The following is a 23,672-nucleotide window of genomic DNA, read 5'->3' on the forward strand; positions in this document are numbered from 1 at the left end:
TGCAGGTTATGTACTCTTTATCTCCATTTTGACAGACATGATCATTTGATTGTTGCTCCTAAGAACTGCTTCTAAAAGTCTAAGTGATGGTGTTTGCTCATGGGGCTTTTTAACAGCCTCTGTGCACTCTGAGGGGTGTGTGTGTGTGTGTCTCTTACTCATTTTGTTCTGTCTGTAGGGATCAATTTCTAACCTTTGCCAAGATGTTCTTCAGCTCATCTCTTCATTAAATGGCTTTTATTTTGTGACAGTCATTTTTTGACAGCAGAGTGTGGGATTAGATCTCGTTTGTATGGTCAATTTGTGCAAGATTCTGTAAGGGTAATGTGTTCCTGAGACTTATGCAAGCATTGGTGTGAAATTAAACCTGCACATTCAGATACCATTCTGGAATTGTTTGTATGCCATGTTTGACACTTTGATAAAGTCCAGCTGCATGACTGAGGTACGTGAAGAGCATTATTTGGTAATACTAGTGGGAACATAAATCTTTCCCAAGTTGCCCAGACTTTTGAAACAACATAACTGGGATCACAGAGGGTAGCTCTCCTCATCTAGGATCTGTAGATAAAAAAATCTAGCCTTATTGTTGGTTTACTTCAGTAAAGCCCAGCTAGCCTTGCTTGCATGCTTGAGGAGTCTTTGATTCACACATTTATATTCTAGAACTTGGAAGCCCATCCACATTACACGCTAGCACTGTCCTTGATGACAAGTGCAATCTCAGAGGGCTACTGTGTTAGATTATCCTGTAGATAATCCTGTAGTTATGTGTAGAACTCCTAGCTGCAGCATAACTTGTAGTTAATCACCAGCTGTGGAAGTCCTTGAAGAAAAACTCAAGTGAGCGATTTCATACCTTAAAGGAACTGATCGTGTAAGTGTTTCATTTAGGCAAATCTTGGTCTCCATCTCCACTCCTCAGGATGTTAGTTTCAGCTAGCAAATAGGCTAAAAATGTTCATTTTATCTGTTTCTTCTTTGTATCAGAAGCATGTAAGGAAATTGCTGTCTAGAACCACACAATCTTGCATGTATGAGCTCATAGGTGCTGGCTGTCATGTCAGTTATCTTTTCTTTTTCCTCACTTTGAACTATGAAGTAGATGTAGTGATGCTACTCATATGAATCCTAGTCCCTTTTGATTTCTAAAATAATTACCTTATAGTTAGGAATGCTGATTAGGTTTTATTCGTAGGGTTGGAAGAGCCTGGCATGTTGTTGCTTGAGGGAGAATGTCAGGACTTGAGCCAAATACAGTTAAGGAAACACAACATATTAATACAAGCTACTGATGGAAGAGTATCACCTGGATGAGTGTTTTTTGTTACGTGTTACTAGTGTTTTTTCACAAAGTTAGTACCCACAGATTGTATTTGCTGCTTTATACATGTGTTCAGTATAGTATGATTTTTGAAGCTTGTAAGGCATTCTCAGGACTCCTGTACTTTTAAAATGTTAGTGCTAGGTTCATAAGTCTTAACATCATTCTCAGATTTGCGTAAATGGGAGAGAGTATCAAAAATGAGATTCAAACACAAAAATGTACATCTTTTGCCTTATCCCTACATTTGCACTATGTATCTAGAACTCAACTCATTTCAGCAAAATTTATCTTTTGGTAAGTCTGTATGGTTATGTTTGGATAATTTTGGGAAACAAATGAGTATGTTGCAGCATGGTGCCATTATTGCTCTTAAATAAAAATATACTTTTCTACTCTGAAGTTAGCTTTTTCATTGAAACACTGGTGAAGTAATTCTGCTGCAGCTTTCAGATATATACATCTACATATGATGTTTGCCAGCTCAGTTATAGGCATATGAACAGGAAGTCTTCTAGCAGCATCTGCAGAAAAAAAAATAATTCTCTGGAGATCTTGCCCATGGCATACTCAGAAGGTAAATACTTCTGTCTTCACTGATAAATCCCTCTTCACCTTTTCCCATCAGAAAAAAAAAGCTTAGGAAGCTGCCTCTAGCTTTCACTTTTCTACAATAATGCTTCTAGAATCGCTGCTGCAGGCTGCTTTTCTCTTTTGTGTTATCTCATGCTGATTTTAAGAAGCTAAGTATCTTGGGATAGTTTTTCGCTAACTCTGGGACTCCCAGATGATAAAGCAGATCCTGAAACTTCTCCAGTGAATTTCCTTCTTATCCTCAAAAGTGTTGAGGACATATTTAAAAATCATGGTGAAGCTGAAGGTCTTTTTAAAACTGTTGAGTTGTTGAACAAATATTGTCCCATTCCAAAATGACAGGAATGACATACCCTGTCACAGGTTCATGGAAAGCATCAACTACCACAGTACAAAACATATTGAAGGCTCAGAGGAGCAAGTCTGAAGCTGTATGAATAACCTTCCTGGCTCAGCCTGAAGATCCAGCTAGCCAGAATTTAGCCTTTGAGTGTGGTTGATAACAGATGCTTTGGGTTAGTATATAAATCCCCGTGCATACAAAAATACTTTTTGCAGGACAGCTCACCAGTCTCCATCAATTCACACTGGAAAGGCTTTACAAGTCAATTTCTCTCTCTATTTGTTCTCATGAACTGTTTTTCCCTGAACTTACAAAGTTGCTTTTGGAACCTTCTTTTCCATTTTGGCACTGCAGCATCACATACAATGAATTTCAGGGTGCACTGCCTGAAAAAGTCCTGCTGGTTGTTTTTACACTTGCTGCTAGATCATTGCATTTCATGCCCCTTTCTTCTTATTCGAGGTAGGCACAATAATAACAATTCACCTTCCCTTTCTGTGTTCTCATCATGAATTCATATCCTATGACTTTTCAGTTATGTTCTGTTCGAAACTGAAAAGTTCAGGTGTGCTTAGACGTCCTTGAACAGAAGCTTTTCAATACCTTGTTCTGCTCTGCCCTTCATGTCTACCATATCTTTAAAGTAGGGGGAGCAAAACTGCATTCAGTATGACTGTACTATAGATTTGAAATTGGGAATAACGATGTATTCTCTTTTGTTTTGTTTTACTTTGCTATAATTTACTGGATTTCTATTTGCCTTTTCAGCCACTGCTGACTTTTCAGCTAGTATTTTTATGAAGTAATGACCAGTGGCTCCCAACATTCACTGCGTAATGTCAGTAACTGGGTTGGAGCCAGTACTGCATATGGACAGCATTTTTTAATTCCTTGTACTTTACAATGCTTGCTGACATTGAACTCCACCTGCCATTTCATCACATTCTTTGTTGTTGTTTTTATAAAGAAAGAATGCTTTTGTTTCTCTGAATAATGATAGTAATAATGGAAATGTCTTTTGTTTAACTAGTAAATGTTGTCACCTCACGAGTGTCTCATTTTCCACATTTTCTACGAATTCACTGAACAGGCTCAGGCCCCAACTAAGGTCTGTGTGGGACTTAACATTTATCCTTCTCTGTTGTGAAAAAATAGTGTTTATTCTTACAGTTTCTTGTTCTAACTTGTTACTGGTCCCCAAGGAAAGCTTCCTTTTTTTGTCTTACAACTGCTAATTAGATATTCTAGTCTTCTTTCATTTATAAAATGAAATAGTAATCTCTTAGTCTCACTCATTTGCTTGTGTTGTAACATCCCCTGCCAAACATAACATGTTTTGATGTAAAAACTTCTAAACATGGAGAACTCTCTCACTTCCCTGTACACCTTACTTACTCCAGTATTTAACTGCCCTCCCCAGATATTTGTACAACATTTCTATTATAAAAATATGTGCAGCATAACATGCCGTAAATTTCAGGCACCAATGTTTCTGGTTTCTGTTCACGGGGATTTTTCTTCAGGAAACTATGTATGGATCTCATGCATAAGAGGTTAGATGGTCAATATTTTCTGGAGCCTATGCTCCAGATGTCCTTGCATCTTCTATCTGATGCCAGATCACAGTGTGACGCTAACAGTTCTAAAGTTCATTCTTCTCTTCTGAAGGCTTCTTTCACTTTTTCAAGAATAACAATTGTCCCCATTGCCATCAACGTGTGACATTCATTGGCAGGAATTCTAATTCTACAGCTGTTCTAGAGTTGTATTTACAGTTTTTCAATTTCAGCATATCATATGCAAGTTCAGCACAGTCTGCCTTGTTCTCAGAAAGTGAGGTACAATGCAAAAATTTACTTTTAAGTTGGTTAAAGAAACTCCAGTGTAAATATTCACCAAATTTTGTAATTCCTCTGTTACAGGTAAAGAAGTAAACAATGACAGTTATGAACTTGTAAGTTGTGTGTGTGTGTTTTGAATTATATTTTAAACAGTCTGTAGAAGCAGAATATATATATAGAGAGAAATTCCAAATTACAGCCAAAAGTATTTAAATATAGGCAATTCTATAGTTCTCCAATTCCTAGGTACCAGTCAGGCAATTTCAATTGGCATTCAATTCTCAGCTAAAACCATTCAAGTCAGGTGAAATACTTACGTTAATTCCAGTGGACTTTAAATGAAGTCCTGCCTCAGGACCTTAGCACCTTCCTGGCTTTAGTTAAGTGTACTTTCTACAAGTCTGAACTGACCTGTCCAATATCCTCAATGTAAAAGTCTGTATGAGGTCATTTCTGAATAATTGTTTCCTAAGTAGTGTATATGTCATAAACAAGAAAGTTAAGCTAATTTGGAATGCTTTTGTTTAATGAGAGCTCAGGATGGGTTTGTTTTCAATATGGATATGTATCTGAAGATGAAGTTAGTGAAGATGTCCTGTCCAAATTCTCCCAAAGAAATCCCACTATCTCTGTTAGAACTACACTCCTACTAAAATCAAGGCACTCTTCTAAAGACAGAGAAAATATGATGCCCTGAAAGCACAATTTTGAGCTTAAAACTGTTGAGCATAATTTTCTGGATGTCCTCTCTGCTTATCAACCCTTTGAATAAAGAAGCTAGTAGTTTATTCATGAATCTTTTTGTTTGTTTTCATTACATATATGTGAACAATTTTGCTAAATTTAAATGTATATTTACTTTGAATTTTGTTATAAAATAGACAAGTCAAAATCAAATGTTACCAATGCAAAGTTTGCAATGTTTTGAAGGTCAAGAGAAGAAATGAGATGTCAGAAAGTACTGAAATCGAAGAAACAGTGAAGAGGAGAAGACTTGAAGGTCAAGCAGAGACCTCATACCCAAAGTCATGTATCAACAGGTCAGTTGACTACAAAATATTCTTCCAGGGTGTATGTAAATATTTTTCATGTGCCATTGACCATCCTCATACGTCATTGCTGTGTAGCCCTTTGCCCCATTGTTCTTTTTCATTTTCTTCCTAGATGAAAGAATTTAAGCAGTATTGCCCTTATTTGGAGAAGACTTATCATATGCTTTCAGGTTCCAATGCCATTTAATAGGGGACATAAATCTTCCCCTTTAACTCCTTTGTCTTAATGTTGTATATAAAATTACAGAGGGATGAGAATTAAGAAACTACACAAAACATTGTATTGGCTTGCACACCTGAGCCAAAAATGACAAGGGGAAAACTGGGAACAATTTTCTATTCTGTTTCTGTGAGTCAGCTAATGAATGCTGCCTCTCAGCCTAAGATTGATGGCAAAACACATTTGAGCTTATTATTTTCAAAGTGCTTTAAAGTCTCACAGAATGTACATGTGTTGTGTTTGCACACATCTTTCAGTTCAGATTGCTTGGTAACTGAACTACTGATGGTTATTCCAAAATGTGTCTATATCTCTGGATTTCACAGAATGATTGAAGGTTGGAAGGGATGTTTGAGACTGCCTAGTCCATGGTCCAATGGTCAGCTAGAGCTGGTTGCCCAGGACCGTGTCCAGTGAGGTTTTGAATAAGTCCAGGGGTGGAGATTCCACGACTTCCCTGGGCAACTGATTCCAGTGCTTGACCACAACTGCACACACAAAAAAGTTTTTTTTCTTACATTCATATCAATTTCACATTTTTCAGTTTGTGCGCATTGCCTTTTGTTCTGTCATTGTACACTACTGAAGAGAGTACAGCTTCCTCTTCTTCATTCCCTCTCAACAAGCATATGTTGATAAGATCCCACCCTGGGCCTTCTCCAGGCTAAACAGTCACAGCTCTGTCTGCCTGTCATCATATGAAAAGATCTACAGTCCTGTAATCATCTTTGTGGTCCTTTGCTGGACTTGCCCCAGTGAGTCCAAGTCTTCTCCTGGGGAGCCCAGACAGAACACAGCACACAGATGTGGCCGCATAAGTCCTGAGTAAAAATAAAGAACCACCTCCGTCCACCTGCTGGTAACATTCCACCTAATGCAGCTCAGGATGTTGTTGGCCTCCTTGACGACAAGGTGCAACACTGGTTCACCATGGCTAATCTCAAACTCAATTCTTTACTGTCTTTCAGAGACAGGCACAATATTAATAGTCTAGCAAGCTTCTTTACTCTCTAAAATATATCACCTTATTATCTAGAGTTTAGCTTTAAAAATAAAATAGTGCCTGCACTTAATATTTGCAAATACATGACAAACTATCCCAAATCCAGTGTTGGAATCTGGTGTTTATGCTCACCTTTCTCCTTCCTTGGTAGCTTACAGACCATGTCAAATCATTTCCCTTTTTACTGTATAGTCTAACCAATTTCCAAATTTGTTTCATGCAGAAATTAGAACAGGTGAAGACTGAAGCCAGTTCTTTTCCTGTTCATTCAAAAGTAATCCTTTCATTTTTTTTTGCCCAAGTGTTTCTAGAGATAATAACTGTTGCAAATTTGTGAAGAATGAGAGCAGGATCTAGAATACTTTTTAAACTCTTTTAGCCAACATGTGAGTTGTAGATTCATTTCTGTAGAATCAGAAGTGGATTCAATAGCCGTTTCTGACCTTTACCATAAAATACATACTCAGAAGTAGTTATTTCATTATCTGGCAGTTTCCTCTTAATCCTGTATCTTGACCCAACAGTTACACTATTGCAGAAGAACTTTAAAACAATTAATCATTTTAAAGTCTATTTATTATTTCAAAACGAAATTGGTGAGGCGTTGACTTCAAGTCATTTACCATTTTTTCTGATTACTTTGTTGGACTGAATTGCTTATTCATTCTGAGTGTTTCCTACCCTAGGAAGGTGTTTTTCCACTGCAATCATACCAGCTCTTGATTTTTTTTTACTTCTTAGACAAGGTGTTTTAAACCTCATGTGTTAAGTTATTTCTCCCTTCCTAAAAACACTGCACTTCTCTGAACAGCATTCCATACTTCTATCTCTTTTAAAGTGGTGACACCAAAATTATCACAGAATCGTCTAGGTTGGAAGAGACCTCCAAGATCACCTAGTCCAACCTCTGCCCTAACACTAACAAGTCCTACACTAAACCATATCACTAAGGGCTACATCTAAACGTCTTTTAAAGACCTCCAGGGATGGTGACTCAACCACCTCCCTGGGCAGCCCATTATGCACAGTGTCTCACAACAACTCTGCAGATCTGCAAATGAATGCAATGCAGACCCTCTTACCTGAATAAAATGTACAATTCTGTACTTAAGTCATATATAGACCCCTGCTTCCCCAAGTTTGGTTGTAGTTAAACTACAAGAAAGAAAAAATTATGATTTGTCAACTATTTTGACAAACCCATCTCTCAATTTGTCAATTTGAGATTTTTGTTTTGTGGGAGGGGATACTGTATGTGCCTTAAGAAAAAGATTATGGAAATAAAAGATCTTAACCTGGGAACCCACCCAGTAGTTCAGACCAAGGGTCTGTCTAATTTCCTGTCTTTAGCATGTGCCAGAAATAGATATCCAGGTAAGAAGAGGAACAGAGCAAATGTCTGTGGTACCTTCTAAATACTCTCCCAGTCTTTAAGTGTTGTCAGTTTAGAGACTTTCCTGAAGCTAATGCAGTTTGTCAAGTTAATAACCCTCAGAGGATCCCTCTTCCTATATGCAATTTTACAGTCTCCCTTTGCAGCCACGTCCATTTTTTACTCATATTTTAAAGGTCTTGGGACTTGTTAGTCAAGGAGTTCCACTGGTCATCTACTGTTGGAATGAAAAGTCTCCTTCACTTGCTCATTTTGAGCCTAGTTCCCATTAATTCAATTGGCATGTCTCTTGTGCTGGAGAGACGGTGAATGCTAAGTCCCTTTCCACTCTCCTCTCCTTACTTGGACTTTGTAAAATTCTTATCCTCTCTAATACTTTCTCTTTTCCCGTCTGTTAAGTCTTATTTGTCTGCTCAGTTGTTCCTCAAAGAAAAATGATTCTGTATGTTTGATAGCTTTTGTTCCTCTTCTCTGAGCCTTTCCAACTTACAGAAAAGGAGGAACTCTCCAGATTCCCCATCTAATGCTGGGGGACCAAGCCAGCACATAGTATTCTTGAGGTGTGGGAGAGCCTTGCCTTTGTACAGTGCCATAATCCCATTTTTCAATTTTGTTTTCTGTTCTTTTGCTAGTAATTCCTCCCTTTTCCTAACTTTGGATTTTTTTTTTTGAGGGTACTACCAAGTGTTCAGCTGTCAGAATTTCTATCCCCTAATAGGGATAGAAATGTAATTATTAATTATCTCCATAGATAATATTTTGTATTATCTATGTTGATCAGTTTAAAGCGGATTGTTTTTCTCCACATGCATCACTTCATACTTCTCTATACAATTTTCTCTGCCATTGTATTCCTCCATGTACAAGTCTTGTAGGACCCTTCTACGGTTCTTTGCTGTCATCCCTTTTCTTTATGTCGATAACCTTGTATGATTTGCAAGCTTTCTGAACTCACTGCTCATCACCTTTTCTATGCCACTTAACACTTCTGTTGTCTTTAAGTGCTTTTTGTTTTTTCTAGAGAAGCAGAAAGCTTCTCTACTGGAAAACTTCTCTACTGTAATGTATCCGTATTTTCATTTTTTAAGTGAAAATTTGAAATATGAGTACAAATATATATTAAGGGTATATATATCATAGGCTAGAGGTTTATAATAACATACCTAGGTGGCTATTTACATGTTTGCTTCTTTTTTGTAATATTTGGTTTATTTTTAGACCTGGAGCTGAGAACGTTCATCATATAATTAAAGCAAAGCATGGATTTGAAATGGTAAGCTGCAGAATACTCAGAAAGATGCAACAGCATTTGTTTAGTCCTTGATTCTTAAAATGGCAAGCATAAAAGTGCCTTCAGGTAATTTTTTTTTCACTTGCATCTGTGATAGAGAACATTTTTGATTGCTTCTTATTAAAATTAGTCACATGATGAGTTTTACAGAGAGACTACATGCGCTTTTCTGATTCTCAAACTAAGAACAATAGGGGTAAGCTTAGCCTCTCAGAGATGAACCTGACGAATGCCTTACCTTGACTTCAAGACTCTAGTTGTGTTCTTTTACCTCAGATGCCTCTTCATATAGGGCCGCATAATGGGCCTGCAGTAGGTGCTGACCTTGATACAGACTTCAGTGTCAATACTTACTGGTCACCACACACTACTCTGTGTAGATGGCCTTGTGGGCATCTACTTCCTCTTTAAACAGTATCACGAGTTTTCTCACTATGTCATCAGCGGTCAGGTTTACAAAGTAATTATTCCAGAAGGAATAATTAGAAGCAGTTGCTTCCTAAATCTATGGTTCTCAAAAGACCTTGTCAGAAGGGGAAGATTCTCTCTCTCCTAGCCGTCAAGAATCAGTCTGCAAAAAAAGCTGCTTTTACAGAGCTACCTTTGGGCACACCCTTTAGGGAATACGTTCCTCCCTAACACTCCCATTTTCCTTCTGTTATGTGTTCCACATCCTTCTAAATGTCACAGTGCACTTGATCTATTTCCAGGATACTGATACTTATTCTAAATTTAGTTCAAATTCCTGCCATACTATCACCTTCCTGGCCTTTCTTAATCCCATGCTCTTAGGGGAGTCTTTTCAGAGTAGGTAAACTACTTCCTCATCGGATTGTCCACAAAGGAATTTGCCTGGTAGTATCAAAGGAACAGATTCAGCTCCTACTGTTCCTTGTGAGGTGAACACTTGAATCAAATACCTGGATTTCTATGTGTTTCTGTGTAACAACATGATGCTCCTATGTCCAGAACCTTTTGGAACTCTGTGGTGGATTTACTCTGATGGGTAGCTGAACTCCACCACACCATTCTCCACACACAAAGGTGCAATACAATCATAATTTTTCTGGAGTGATATACAATAGCTTGCATTTTCAGGTGTTAGCAGGTTGCATGGTTATCTTCAGCCTGCACAGATTAAACTCTGATATTGAAACAACCCTTACCTTTTTTGTAAGCCCCAAATATTCTTTCAGAAGAGGGACTTTTGACAAGTTTGTCAGCTTTTTCAAGATAGTAAAGAGAATGCCTGTTACTCTTTGGGAGCAGTCAGTATAGAAGAACTTCTCTAAAAGAGGCAGACTTACTTATCTCCGAGGCGATCAGCTCTGGGGCAGACGCGTTCTGCGGCAGAGCGGGGGATCGAGGTGAGCAGGGCTTTTTTTCTGGCATTGAGACCACTTGATGCAGCCGAGGGAGCCGCCAGGACCTGGCAGCCCTCACAAGGGAGGCTGACGAGGCGTAGGCGGAACCAGCAACGCCCCTCTACCCTGATGTTCAAAAGCAGCCCCTAGGGAGCACGAGCGACCAGAAGCGTGGTGACCAGGGGGGTCAAACAGGGCGGAGCGCGTCAGAAGGGTGGGGCACGGCAGTTTGCGCAGCAGTGTGTGCAGGCAGGGCGCGCTCAGGCAGGGCAGAGCGTTCCGTCCCGCCCATAAGAACAACTCATCTACTGGCTGTCTACCACTAGCTAGGCCGCAATGGTCTACACTAGGCAGAGAGCTCTCTCTGGAAAGTCTGTAACCACCCAGACTGACTGCCTGCTCAAAAATATGGCAGTTCAGGTCTCTGGATGCAGGGAGTGTCTGAGCCTGTTGCTGCCATCAGAGAGAGGCAGAGATACTGTGTGTGTGAGGTGTGAGCAGGTGGATGACCTGGTCCGCCTGGTGGCAGAGCTCAGGGAGGAGGTGGATAGGTTGAGGGCCATCAGGGAGTGTGAGCGGGAGATAGACTGGTGGAGCAACTCCCTGCAAGGCCTGAAGGAGAGGTACCAGGGTGAGACACCCCAAATGGGGGTGGACCCCCTGCCCTTTCGCTGTTGGGCTGAGGGAGGGGACCTAGGAGTCGAGGAGGAATGGAGACAGGTCCCTGCTCGACCTCGCAGGCAATGCCCCCCCCCTACTGTCCCCACATTCCCACATTCCCTTACACAACAGATTTGAGGCCCTGGAGCTTGAGAGACCAGTGCGTGAGGATGAGGTAGAAAGTCTATCCAGGAGGATGCCTAAGGCGAGGAAGTCGACTCCATGCCTCAAGACTGCCTCCACCAAGAAAGAAAGAAGGATAATCGTTGTAGGCGACTCCCTTCTCAGGGGAACAGAGGGCCCTATTTGCCGGCCTGACCCTACCCGTAGGGAAGTCTGCTGCCTCCCTGGGGCCAGGGTCAGGGACATTGCCAGAAAGCTTCCTAACCTGGTTCGCCCCTCTGATTACTATCCTCTTTTGATAGTCCAGGCTGGCAGTGGTAATATTGAAGAGAGAAGCCTGAAGGTTATCAAACGGGACTTTAGGGGACTGAGAAGGTTAGTGGATGGAGCAGGAGTACAGGTGGTGTTTTTGTCCATCCCTACAGTGGCAGAGAGGGGTTCAGAGAGGACACAGAAAGCCCACCTGATAAACAGGTGATCAGAGGCTGGTGCCAACACAGAAATTTTGGGTTTTTTGACCATGGGGCGCTTTACTCGGCACCCAACCTGATGGCCGCAGATGGGTCCCACCTATCTCTAAGGGGAAAACGGATCCTAGCCCAGGAGCTGGCAGGGCTCGTTCAGAAGGCTTTAAACTAGGTAAGAAGGGGGATGGGGCTGAAATAAGGCTTGTTAGAGGTGTGCCAGGGGGAACAATGGCAAGGCCGTGGGAGAAGGCAATGGCCCAACTGAAGTGCATCTACACTAATGCACGCAGCATGAGTAAAAAACAAGAGGAACAGGAAGCCATCATGCAGCAGGCAGGCAATGACTTGGTTGCCATCACAGAAACGTGGTGGGACCACTCTTGTGACTGGAGTGCTGCAATGACTGGCTATAGGCTCTTCAGAAGGGACAGGCAGCACAGAAGGGGTGGTGGTGTGGCTCTCTGTATTAGAGAGTGTTTTGATGTTGTGGAACTTGAGGCTGGGAATGATAAGGTTGAGTCCCTATGGGTTAGGATCGGCGGGAAGGCCAACAAGGCAAGCATCCTGGTGGGGGTCTGATATAGACCGCCAAACCAGGATGAGGAGACAGATGAGGAGTTCTACAGGCAGCTGGCAGAAGTTGCGAAATCATCAGCACTTGTTCTCGTGGGGGACTTCAACTTCCCAGACATATCCTGGACATGCAACACAGCCCAGAGAAAGCAGTTTAGGAGGTTTCTGGATAGTGTGGAAGATAGCTTCCTGACGCAGCTGGTTAGTGAGCCTAAGAGGGGAGATGCCCTGCTAGACTTTCTGTTCACAAACAGAGAAGGACTGGTGGGAGATGTGGTGGTCGGGAGCTGTCTTGGGCAGAGTGACCACGAAATGGTAGAGTTCTCTATTCTTGGCAAAGTCAAGAAGGGGATCAGTAAAACCACTGTCTTGGACTTCCAGAGAGCTGACTTTGAGCTGTTCAGGACACTGGTTGGCAAAGTCCCTTGGGAGGCAGTTCTGAAGGGCAGAGGAGTCCAGGAAGGCTGGGCGCTCCTCAAGAAGGAAATCTTAAAGGCTCGGGAGAGGTCTGTCCCCACGTGCCCAAAGACAAGCCGGCACTGGAGAAGACTGGCCTCGCTGAAGAGGGAGTTGTGGCTAGAGCTTAGGAGAAAAAAGAGGGTTTATGATCTTTGGAAAAGAGGGCGGGCCACTCAGGAGGACTATAAGAATGTTGCGAGGCTGTGCAGGGACAAAATTAGAAAGGCCGGAGCTCAATCTGGCTACTGCCATTAAAGATAACAAAAAGTGTTTTTATAAATACATCAACACAAAAAGGAGGACTAAGGAGAATCTCCAACCTTTACTGGATGCAGGGGGAAACTTAGTTACACGAGATGAGGAAAAGGCTGAGGTGCTTAATGCCTTCTTTGCCTCAGTCTTTAGTGGCAAAACCAGTTGTTCTCTGGATACCCAGTACCCTGAGCTGGTGGAAGAGGATGGGGAGCAGAATGTGGCCCTCATAATCCACGAGGAAATGTTTGGCGACCTGCTACAGCACTTGGATGTACGCAAGTCGATGGGGCCAGATGGGATCCACCCGAGGGTACTGAGGGAACTGGCAGGGGAGCTGGCCAAGCTGCTTTCCATCATTTATTGGCAGTCCTGGCTATCAGGGGAGGTCCCAGTCAACTGGCGGCTAGCAAATGTGACGCCCATCTACAAGAAGGGCCGGAGGGTAGAGCCGAGAAACTATAGGCCTGTTAGTTTGACCTCAGTGCCAGGGAAGCTCATGGAGCAGATTATCTTGAGTGTCATCACGCGGCACTTGCAGGGCAACCAGGCGATCAGGCCCAGTCAGCATTGGTTTATGAAATGCAAGTCCTGGTTGACGAACCTGATCTCCTATGACAAAGTGACGCGCTTGGTGGATGAGGGAAAGGCTGTGGATGGGGTCTACCTTGAATTCAGTAAGGCTTTTGACACCGTTTCCCACAGCATTCTTCTTGAGAAACTGGCTGCTCATGGCTTGGACTGGCGTACGCTGCGTTGGGTTAAAAACTGGCTGGGTAGCAGGGCCCAAGGAGTTGTGGTGAATGGAGCCAAATCCAGTTGGAGGCCGGTCACTAGTGGAGTCCCCCAGGGCTCAGAACTGGGGCTAGTTCTCTTTAATATCTTTATTGATGATCTGGATGAGGGGATCGAGTGCACCCTTGGTAAGTTTGCAGATGACACCAAGTTAGGTGCATGTGTCGATCTGCTCGAGGGTAGGAAGGCTCTGCAGGAGGATCTGGATAGGCTGGACCGATGGGCTGAGGCCAACTGTATGAGGTTCAACAAGGCCAAGTGCCGGGTCCTGCACCTGGGGCACAACAAACCCAAGCAGAGCTACAGGCTGGGAGATGAGTGGTTGGAAAGCTGCGTGGCAGAGAAGGACCTGGGAGTACTGGTTGGTAGTCGGCTGAATATGAGCCAGCAGTATGCTCAGATGGCCAAGAAGGCCAACAGCATCCTGGCTTGTATAAGAAGCAGTGTGGCCAGCAGGTCTAGGGAAGTGATTATGCCCCTGTACTCGGCTCTGGTGAGGCTGCACCTCGAGTACTGTGTTCAGTTTTGGGCCCCTCGCTACAAGGAGGACATGGAGGTGCTCCGAGAGAGTCCAGAGAAGGGCAACGAAGCTGGTGAGGGGTCTGAAGAACAAGTCTTACGAGGAGCGGCTGAGGGAGCTGGGATTGTTCAGCCTGGAGAAGAGGAGGCTCAGGGGCGACCTTATCGCTCTCTATAGTACCTTAAAGGAGGCTGTAGCGAGGTGGGGGTTGGTCTATTCTCCCACGTGCCTGGTGACAGGACAAGGGGGAATGGGCTAAAGTTGCGCCAGGGGAGGTTTAGGTTGGATATTAGGAAAAACTTCGTTATTGAAAGGGTTGTTAGGCATTGGAATAGGCTGCCCAGGGAAGTGGTTGAGTCACATCCCTGGAGGTCTTTAAAAGACGTTTAGATGTAGAGCTTAGTGGTATGGTTTAGTGAAGGACTTGTTAGTGTTAGGTCAGAGGTTGGACTAGGTGATCTTGGAGGTCTCTTCCAACCTAGACGATTCTGTGATTCTGTGATCTCTAAAACTTGTGTCACTTTTTTCTCAGCTCACCTTTTTAGTACTAGTGACAGGTATCTACTCACTGCCCTCTCTGTTTTCTTTCTTTAGGTATTTCAAACGCTCTTTTGGTGGGTAAGAGTCATCCTCTGAAATGTGCTTTTTCGTTCCTCACTTTGCTATAATCACTGTCCTGAGAGTGCCTTCCGTCCTTGATGGTAGCTGAATTTCCCAAACATTAGAATCCTTGAACACTGGAACTCCAGGTTAACTTACTGGGTCCTTAGAAATTGTGTTAGATGGCAGACATCACCATAACCTCACCCTGTATTAACTAATGTGGAAGGGCATAGCCTGAGCTATTCCCAATTCAACTTCAATTATGGTGAATCATCAGTTCAGTGAATACCAATTCAGGTGAGAAGAACGTGGGAGTAACCCTTCTCCAGAAAAGATGCTTATGTCACCATGACTTGTGCCTGTCATTTGCACTAGTCAGGGCACTGTTATATCAAGAGTGATGTTCAGTCACAAACTGTTGTTTTTATGAGTAAAAGACCAGATGTCATGAGTACTGCATGAAATTGTGGGCAGATGATCTCTCCCTTGTGTGCATTTTTTTAGGAGATGCATCTGTTACATGCTTTCCATTTGGTTTCTTTTGGTGTTCAGAATAAGAAGAAAGATTATTCTTAGGAAAAAAAAACACGTATCTGTAGCTGTTGTACTTTCTCAGTACCATGATGTTCCCAGCTGGCTAGAGAACTGTGGAGAATCTAAATGTTCCTCCAGGGTTCTTGTTCTGCTTATCAGCAGTGTATGATTTTGCATCCAAACCCACTCAGTGTTTTAGGATGTATCTCAAAAAGTGAAGGATCTTCTTAAATATGAAGAACTTATGTCTACTAAGTACATTTAGCATTAACTTTACAACATCGGCTTTCAATTCAGAAGGAGTATGGAAGTGTCACAGTCACACACCTGTTAAATAGGTTGTATTTACAGCACTCATCCAAATACCTCGTAGGCCTTCAATTTTGACAGTCAGCTGTCTGGTCAGGATGACTGGAGTCCAGCCTATGCACCTTTCTGCTTACCAAGGGCACTGGTAGAAGTTGAACAAAGAAAGAAAGAGAACTGACAGACCATCAGCCTGTCACTGAAGATAATTTTCCTTCCTGTACTGGGTTTATGTGGCAAGGCCTTGGTAGCAGGGGTGCTGCAGGGGTGGCCTCTGTGAGCAGAGCCCAGAAGCTGCCCCATGTTAGAGAAGGTCCCCCAAATAGGGACCTGACACTGGCCACAGCCAAGCCAGTGAGCAATGTTGATTTTGCCTCTGAGAGCAGATTTAAGAAACGGAAAAACCTGCTGTGGAAAAGCAGCTGGGAGAGAGGAGTGAGAAACAACCCTGCAGAAACCAAGGCCAATGAAGAAGGAGGAGGACGAGGTACTCCAGGTGCCAGAGCAGAAGTTCCCCTGGACGATGGTGGAGCAGGCTGTCCCCCTGCAGCCCATGGTGTACCACAGCAGAGCAGATCTCCACACTGTAGCCTGTAGAGGAGCCCGTGGTGGAGCAGGTGGATATGGCCTGAAGGATGCCACAGGAAGCTGGAGCTGCAGCAACTGGAGAGTAGCTCATGCAGAAGCAGGATATCTGGGGGGAGCTGTCACCTGTGGGAGACCCCTTTTGGAGCAGTTTGCTCCTGAAGGATGGACCCTGTGGTGTGGACCCATACTGGAGCAGTTCTTGAAGAGCTGCTGCCTGTGGGAATCCCACACAGGATCAATTTGGGAAGGATGGCATCCTGTGGGAGGGTCCCCACACTGGAGCAGGGGAAGAGTGACTATGAAGGAGCAGCAGGGACGAAGTGCTATAGACTGACCATTCCCTCATTCCCCATTCCCCCATTCCCCCATTCCTCTGCACCACTCAGGGGGAGGATGTAGAAGAGGGTGGATGGGGGGTGAGGTGTTTTTAATTTGTTTTTAGTTTCTCACTGCTCTAGTCTGCTAGGGATAGGCAATAAATTGTATTGATCTCCTTATGCTGAGTCTGTTTTGCCTGTGACAGTAATTGTTGAATGATCTCCCTGTCCTTATCTCAATTCTTGAGCCCTTTCCATCATATTTTGCTCCCCTCCCCCAGCTTTTTCTTTGAGGAGGGGGAGTGAGAGAGCTGTTGTGGTGGAGTTTAGCTGCCCAGCAGGGTAAAAACACCACACTTCCTTACTCTGAGACCAAACTGTAAAGATCTCAAGCCATCTAAAGTTTAAATCTTGCTTGAACCTGAGGTTAGTGCAAGAGGCAGTAAATCTATTCTTATATTATCAAGAGGCAGTAAATCTATCCTTATATTATCTTCTCTGTATGACAAAGTTATTTCACTCTCTTTTAAATAAGCATACATGCAGATTCTGTTTTTTGTGGCCCTTTTTATTTCTGATATTCTTGCTCACTTCCTGCTTCTGACACTTTTCACTTCTGCCCCTTAACTGTCTGTCACTCTATTGACTACTACTGTGAATGAGCAGGTCTAATGTCTAGGGGTCTGTTTTGTCAAGTGGCTGTTATTTCTCACAGCACCTCATTTAAAAAAAAATCTCTATCTATACCATACCAGCCGTTACTCTTTTAGTATGTAATATTTTAAAGTCTACTAAATGAATTACAGCTTTACTTTAGGTCTGTGAGTGTCCTGGAGACGGAGGGGTAGAAATATATTGCTGAGGAAAGTTGTCATACTAAAAGTAAAAAATTAACACAGAACAAGAGTAGACCTTGCCAAGTTCTTAAAGCAAGCAAATAAACAAAAATTGCATTTAAAATAGAATTTTGTATTGTATAACACAATTTATGGGTTGCTTTTCTTTTCAGAATTATTCCAAAGAAATTCAGTGTGAGCATAGTCCAGCATCCTTTACCATGGGCTGTAACCAAGAGAGTTTATGTAAGTAAGAAGTTCCTAGATTCTTACATGTTGCATTCATGTTGTTCATCTTAAGTCAAAAACTACAATATATTGGTTTTCTTATAATAAGAAACCAATTGGTTTTCTTTTCTTATTTGTATTGGTTTTCCTTTAAGAATCGTGTTTGGTATTTTCTAGCTTGTAGTCCACAAATTATTTTGGTTGAGACTCCCATCCAACATAACAAATTCCCACTCACAGACATAGGCTGCATAGCTCTTTCAGGACTGGACTGTGAGATGGAAATTTACCTCACAATCTGTATTTATTGAAGTCGTTTGAAGAGGAGCGCTGCTGGATCTGGAAAGGAGTGCTGCTGGATCTTGTCCTCACTAACAAAAAGGAGCTGGCTGAAGTAGTGAAGGTTGAGGGCAGCTTTAGTTGCAGTGACCATGAGATGATGGAGTTCAGGATCTCATGTGGCAGGAACAGAGTACTGAGCAGAAACACAACCCTGGACTTGTAGAGCTGACTTTTTAGCCTTTTCAAGCATTTGCTAGGGGAAATGGGACAAGGGACAAGGTACTTGAAGGAAAAGGGGCCCAAGATAGCTGGTTAGTGTTCAAGGACTGCTTCTTCCGAGCTCAAGAACAGAGCATCCCAACAGGCAGGAAGTCAGGAAAGAGAGCCAGGAGACCTGCATGGTTAAACAGGGAATTGCTGGGCAAACTCAAGTGGAAGAGGAGAGTCTACAGATCATGGAAGGAGGGGCTGGCCAGTTGGGTGGAATATAAGGCTGTTGTCAGTATTTAGGGAGGCAACTAGGAAAGCTAAAGCCTCCTTAGTATTAAACCTTGCGAGAGGGGTCAAGGACAACAGAAACAGCTTCTTCAAATACATTGCAGATCAAACTAACACTAGAGGCAATGTAGGCCCACTAATGAGTGAGGTGGGTGCCCTGGTGACAGAAGATAAAGAGAAGGTGGAGTTACTGAATGTCTTCTTTGTCTCTGTCCATAATGCCAGAGGCTCTCCTGAGGAGCCCTGTATCCCTGAGGCCCCAGATGAAGTCAGAATAAAGGAGGAGTTTGCCTTTGTTGATTAGGGCTGGGTTAAGTACTGATTAAGCAAGCTAGACATCCATAAATCCATGGGATGCATCCGCGGGTGCTGAGGGAGCTGATGGAAGTCATTGCTAGGCCACTCTCCATCATCATTGGTAAGTCATGGGCATTGGGAGAGGTGCCTGAGGACTGGAGAAAGCAAATGTCACTCTGGTCTTCAAAAAGGGCGAGAAGGAGGACCCAGGTAACTATAGACCGGTCAGCTCCACCTCCATCCCTGGTAAGGGGATGGAACAACTTTTCCTTGGCATTGGAGAGAGTCCAGTGCAGAGTCACGAAGATGATTAAAGGAGTGAAGCATCTCCCTTACAAGGAAAGGCTGAGGGAGCTGGGTCTCTAGTTTGGAGGAGACTGAGGGTTGGCATCATTAATGTTTATAAATATGTAAAGGGTGAGTGTCAGGAGGACAGAGCCAGGCTCTTCTCAGTGACTTCCAATGATAAGACAAGGAGAAATGGGTGCAAGCTGGAACATAGGAGGTTCCACTTAAATGTTAGATGAAACTTTTTTACTGTGAGGGTGACAGAACACTGGAACAGTCTGCCCAGGGGGGTTGTGGAGTCTCGTTCTCTGGAGACTTGCAAAACCCCTCTGGACATGTTCCTGTGTGACATGATTTAGGTGTTCCAGCTACTGCAGGGGGATTGGACTAGATGATGTTTCAAGGTCCCTTCCAATCCCTAACATTCTGTGATTCTGTGAAACTTCTTAGATGTCAGTCAGTGCTTGTACATATCAGTTTCAAGGTCTGTCAGTCAGTATGCAGTGAGTATGGAAAGAGTGAGTTCACATTTTTGTTCTTGATCCTGTTTGTTACAGGGGAACCTGCGGAATATAATGTGGAACAAAGTACAGAAACCAGTCAGGCTGAAGGTGAAATGCAGCTACTGCAGCAGATGGACCAAATCAGGAACAACAGAATTGTGCAGTCAAAAGGAAGAGGTCTCTCAAAGTTCTGGAGAAGGTACTAACACTGCACCTATGATCAGATGTAGTTCTTACTGAAAGCTGCCTCATAGTCCATTATTTGTTTTCCATTAGTTGAGGTTGAGAACCTCCTGTTCTCATATTTCCTGATTTTTAAAAGAGACCTGTTTCTTCTGGTGGGTGGATGTTTTTTACATAAAACATTGCAGAGCAGAGATACAACAGAAAACAATAAATAAAACTAGCTTATGTATGAGAGGAAGCTTCAGCTGTGATAGGGTTGTGTTAAAGGTTAAAGTAATTGGGAGTGATGCCCAATTAGCTGTTTTACGTCCGGTCACGTTCAGGGTACTGAACTATCATGATTATGGATTCACAAATAACGTAAAACACCGTCAACCTAGTTGCGTTCCATGAACTACCACGGCCATACTTGAAGAGTTCAGTCACATTCAGTGAGAACTATCTCAGATCAATTAATGAGTAGTGCAATTTATTAAAGAAACAGGTACACAGGTTCTTTGGATAAATAAATTCACTGTCTCCAAAGCACATACAAATACGAAAAGTATGAGTAACACAGCCTGGCTATAAATGCGTTAAAAGGTATAAAGCGACTCTATAGACTTCTAAGTTTCCCGGGGAGGCACTTAGTATAACCAAGTGTTCAAATCTTACCTAAAGGCATCCCATTGGAGGGGGGGGGGGGGGGGGGGGGGGGGAGAGGGGGAGAGAGAGGAGGAGAGGCTCAGACTGTCGACTGATCCCAGAAGTCAGAAGGTATCCTTCATTGTGGTATCTTCCCTGACATCCTCTCTCTCTTAAGCCAATTTATATTATTTTCTGTCTTGTAGGTGGAGCTTGAGTAACTCTAGTCATGCATATCTTGGTTACGATTGGTGCAAATTTTTCTTGCTTTTTTTTAAAGTTATAGGCTCAGAGAAACTCAGAGTGTGTGATCAGTGAGGGGTGGACGCACCTTGGATATGGGTAGCCTTTGGGATGGACGTGTGTGTTGGTATTATAATGATATTATAATGGGCAAAGTTCAACAAAGTACAGCATTTTGTCAAAAACATGACAGGCTGTTGGCCCAGGGTAGCAAATGTGCAGCTTATCGGTTCCAGTGCGCACAAGAACAATCAAGTTCCCATCTTATCACAGAGCCTGGCCATGGCGTCTCTGCTCCACTTCACACCCCTTACAGTTCCTCTTAGAGTCAGCACACCAAGTTCCCCTGGTGTGGTCAACATCTAAGGTTGGAGGCCTGGGGAACTTCCATATAATGCAGTTACACTTCAGCCTGGAAGCTTCTTCAGTGCTGTACCTTTTCTTTAAAATGTGAACAACAGTTTAATTTCCAAGTCACCTCCAGAAATCATTACACAGATAGTAGGGAATAAATATCATGTGAGCTAATTCACTTACATGAGAAGCCACTTGTGCTGGCTATGTCCTTGCTGTATCTGTGGCTGTTTGATTCTGGACATGCAGGTGATTCTACATTATCTTGAACAGTAGATACACCTTTTCTGTGGTTAAACTAACGTCTTCAAGGTAAAGAAACATCCACTCGTGCTTTATTCTTGTAGAAAGGTGCACATTCCTAATAAATGTCCCTTTTCTTATCTGTCTGTGGGAAAAAATCCACAGGGGATACTGACTTCAATCACTGCCCTTGTATCACATAAAGAGTGCCATCTACAACCAGATTTTTAAGACTTACACATTCCCCCTTCTAACAGGGCCTTCCAGGCCCTGGGAGTGAATGGGACTGAAGATCAGTCCCATTAAGGTAAGTATGACCTTTATTTGGTCACTTAGCAACTTTGGCCTTTGTAGTTTTGACTCCAAAATACATCATTTTAAATAGAAGGTAAAGTGACCATATCAAGTAATCATGCAAACAGTGACCATGTAAAGTAACTGTGCAAACAGTGGCTGGACATTGCTAAGAGTGCTCTAAAGCTGTAGAAGCTGCATAGCATAAGACTATTCTATTCACTACACACCGCAAGTCCAACAACCACAGTAATAGGTAGGTAACAGATTTGGAAGAAATAAAAATCTTTATTAATCATAATGTATGTCAGTCCCTTTAACTATTGAGACTAAACCATTATGGCATGAGTTATTCTTTTATTCCTCTCTTTTTTTTTTTCAGTCTTCTTCTGAATAGTTTTGTACTTGGAGTTATGTTATTCTAGTGCAGAGAAACAACCTTGTTATTACAATTCTCAGAGAAGTATTATAAGTGTAATGTGCTCTTTTGTTTTTGTTTCCCTAGCATATTCTTTTCTCCACTACAGCATCTTTTTGGTGGAAAGAACTGAACTTGAAGTATTAATTGTTGTGGAAAGGTAAACTTCTACTGTGAATGTCAGATTGTATTGTTTCTTTTGTAATTCAGCTTTTCACATTGCTTGTCTCAGCTATTAAATGCTTTAAATTAAATTATCCTTTGTTTACATTTTAAAATTAGTGTACTGAGGATGTTGGGTTAGAAATAGTATGTCTTCACATCCTATAGTTTTTGGAAAAAGCTTTAATATTTTGATCTTTAAGTGTGATAAGTATTTTTACATTTTAAACTCATTATATGATCTTCTAATAAAACAAACATCATCTTGGAACTGTGTGATATTTTAATCATCCTTGCCCAATCAGAAAAAAAAATGTTTTCCAAGAGCTAGCAGAATTAGATTTACATGACTCTAATGTAGCAGCAATTAAGGAATTGTTATATACCTTTATAGCAAATAACAAAGATTATATTACTTTAATAGCACTTAATCAGCATCTAAGTATTAGTCAATTAACACAATGATCTAAAGAAATTTGCTGCAATAGAAACAGTGACTTAGTTAAAGGTTTGTGAATGGCAAGGTTCACCCAAGACTTACTTGCAGGGTCCTGTGGGGGGTTTGAAGTCCAGTTGCATGCTTCCAAAATATCCCCTAGAATGAATTATTCACCCTACTCCCTCGTCTGTGTTTGTCCACAGACAAGTTAGTTCTTTGAAGGGTTAGCTCTGACATACACATCCTCTCAGGGGTACCCTCAGAAGCATCCCACCTCAGGGGGAGATCAAGGGTGTAGCCCATTGTGGTTTCTGGAGAGTTCCAAGAGTTCTTGTTTGGGATCATTACTTATAGGATTGTGAGGCCGTTGTCTTTTGATCAGTAATTTTCTGGAATTCAGGTCTTTGCCAATTTGTTTAGGAATCAGGTTTGCAGTCCACCTCCCCTTAGCACTTAATCATGTCATTGTCAGTTAGTAACACCACAGGGCCCAGATTTGATCAGAGGGGAGGCCTAGTTGTATAAAAAACAGGTGTTAAAGGGAGTGAGTCAAGAAGTCGGACTTCACCAGACTCCACAGATAACAGAGCAATGGTGTGAAGATGACTCTTCCTTTGATTATGGAGAAGAAAGAGATGAGGCAACGTATTTATCCCATAAAGTGACTGATTTGTAGTCAGTTTCTGTTTCCTTCATTACTGCCCATGAGAGATTTCATGAGAATGAGCTCTGCCTGGGACCCTGTTGCTAAGAAGTTGACCAGTTCAAAGAAAGATCACACTGAGGCCTAGTGTGGTTCACATGCCTGTGCAAGACTTATACCAAGCACAGGAGCAGGGTGTACCCACCACACAAGAAGCAGAGGTTTCTAGTATTAGATGAATTCCTGTACTGTGGTTCACAGAACTGAAGAGGTCAAAAATGGTGGAAATACTCTGGAGGAGATTTTTACCACTACAGTACAACTTGTGTAATTATTTATGACTAAACAATAGCCTAAGACATCATTACCTTTATCATCATATTTGCTATAAAGAATTAGGCCATATATCTATATATAATTAGGCCATATATATTTATATTAGGCCATATATATATATATAATTAGGTCATATATATATATATATATATAATATTCTTTCAGGAATATACTGA

At 42.3% G+C, this 23,672-nt stretch overlaps 1 protein-coding gene across 7 annotated transcripts in view; it reads left to right on the plus strand.

Annotated features, from left to right (window-relative positions):
* Positions 1–22,342, plus strand: part of MAJIN (membrane anchored junction protein) — a 54,182-nt gene extending 31,840 nt beyond the window's left edge. For 6 of the 7 annotated variants that reach the window (XM_066978810.1, XM_066978805.1, XM_066978807.1 and 3 more), the window contains 7 exons: positions 1,496–1,621; positions 4,184–4,215; positions 5,033–5,142; positions 8,989–9,043; positions 17,632–17,704; positions 19,609–19,753; positions 22,004–22,342. In XM_066978810.1, coding sequence (XP_066834911.1) covers positions 1,496–1,621; positions 4,184–4,215; positions 5,033–5,142; positions 8,989–9,043; positions 17,632–17,704; positions 19,609–19,753; positions 22,004–22,049 — 587 coding nt within the window. In that variant the 3' untranslated portion in view covers positions 22,050–22,342. The remainder of the gene's footprint in view (positions 1–1,495; positions 1,622–4,183; positions 4,216–5,032; positions 5,143–8,988; positions 9,044–17,631; positions 17,705–19,608; positions 19,754–22,003) is intronic. The other variant, XM_066978811.1, reaches the window with a different exon arrangement.
* Positions 22,343–23,672: the final 1,330 nt, after the last annotated feature.

Source organism: Anser cygnoides, chromosome 17, assembly GCF_040182565.1.
Source record: "Anser cygnoides isolate HZ-2024a breed goose chromosome 17, Taihu_goose_T2T_genome, whole genome shotgun sequence".
NCBI classification, from domain to species: domain Eukaryota; kingdom Metazoa; phylum Chordata; class Aves; order Anseriformes; family Anatidae; genus Anser; species Anser cygnoides.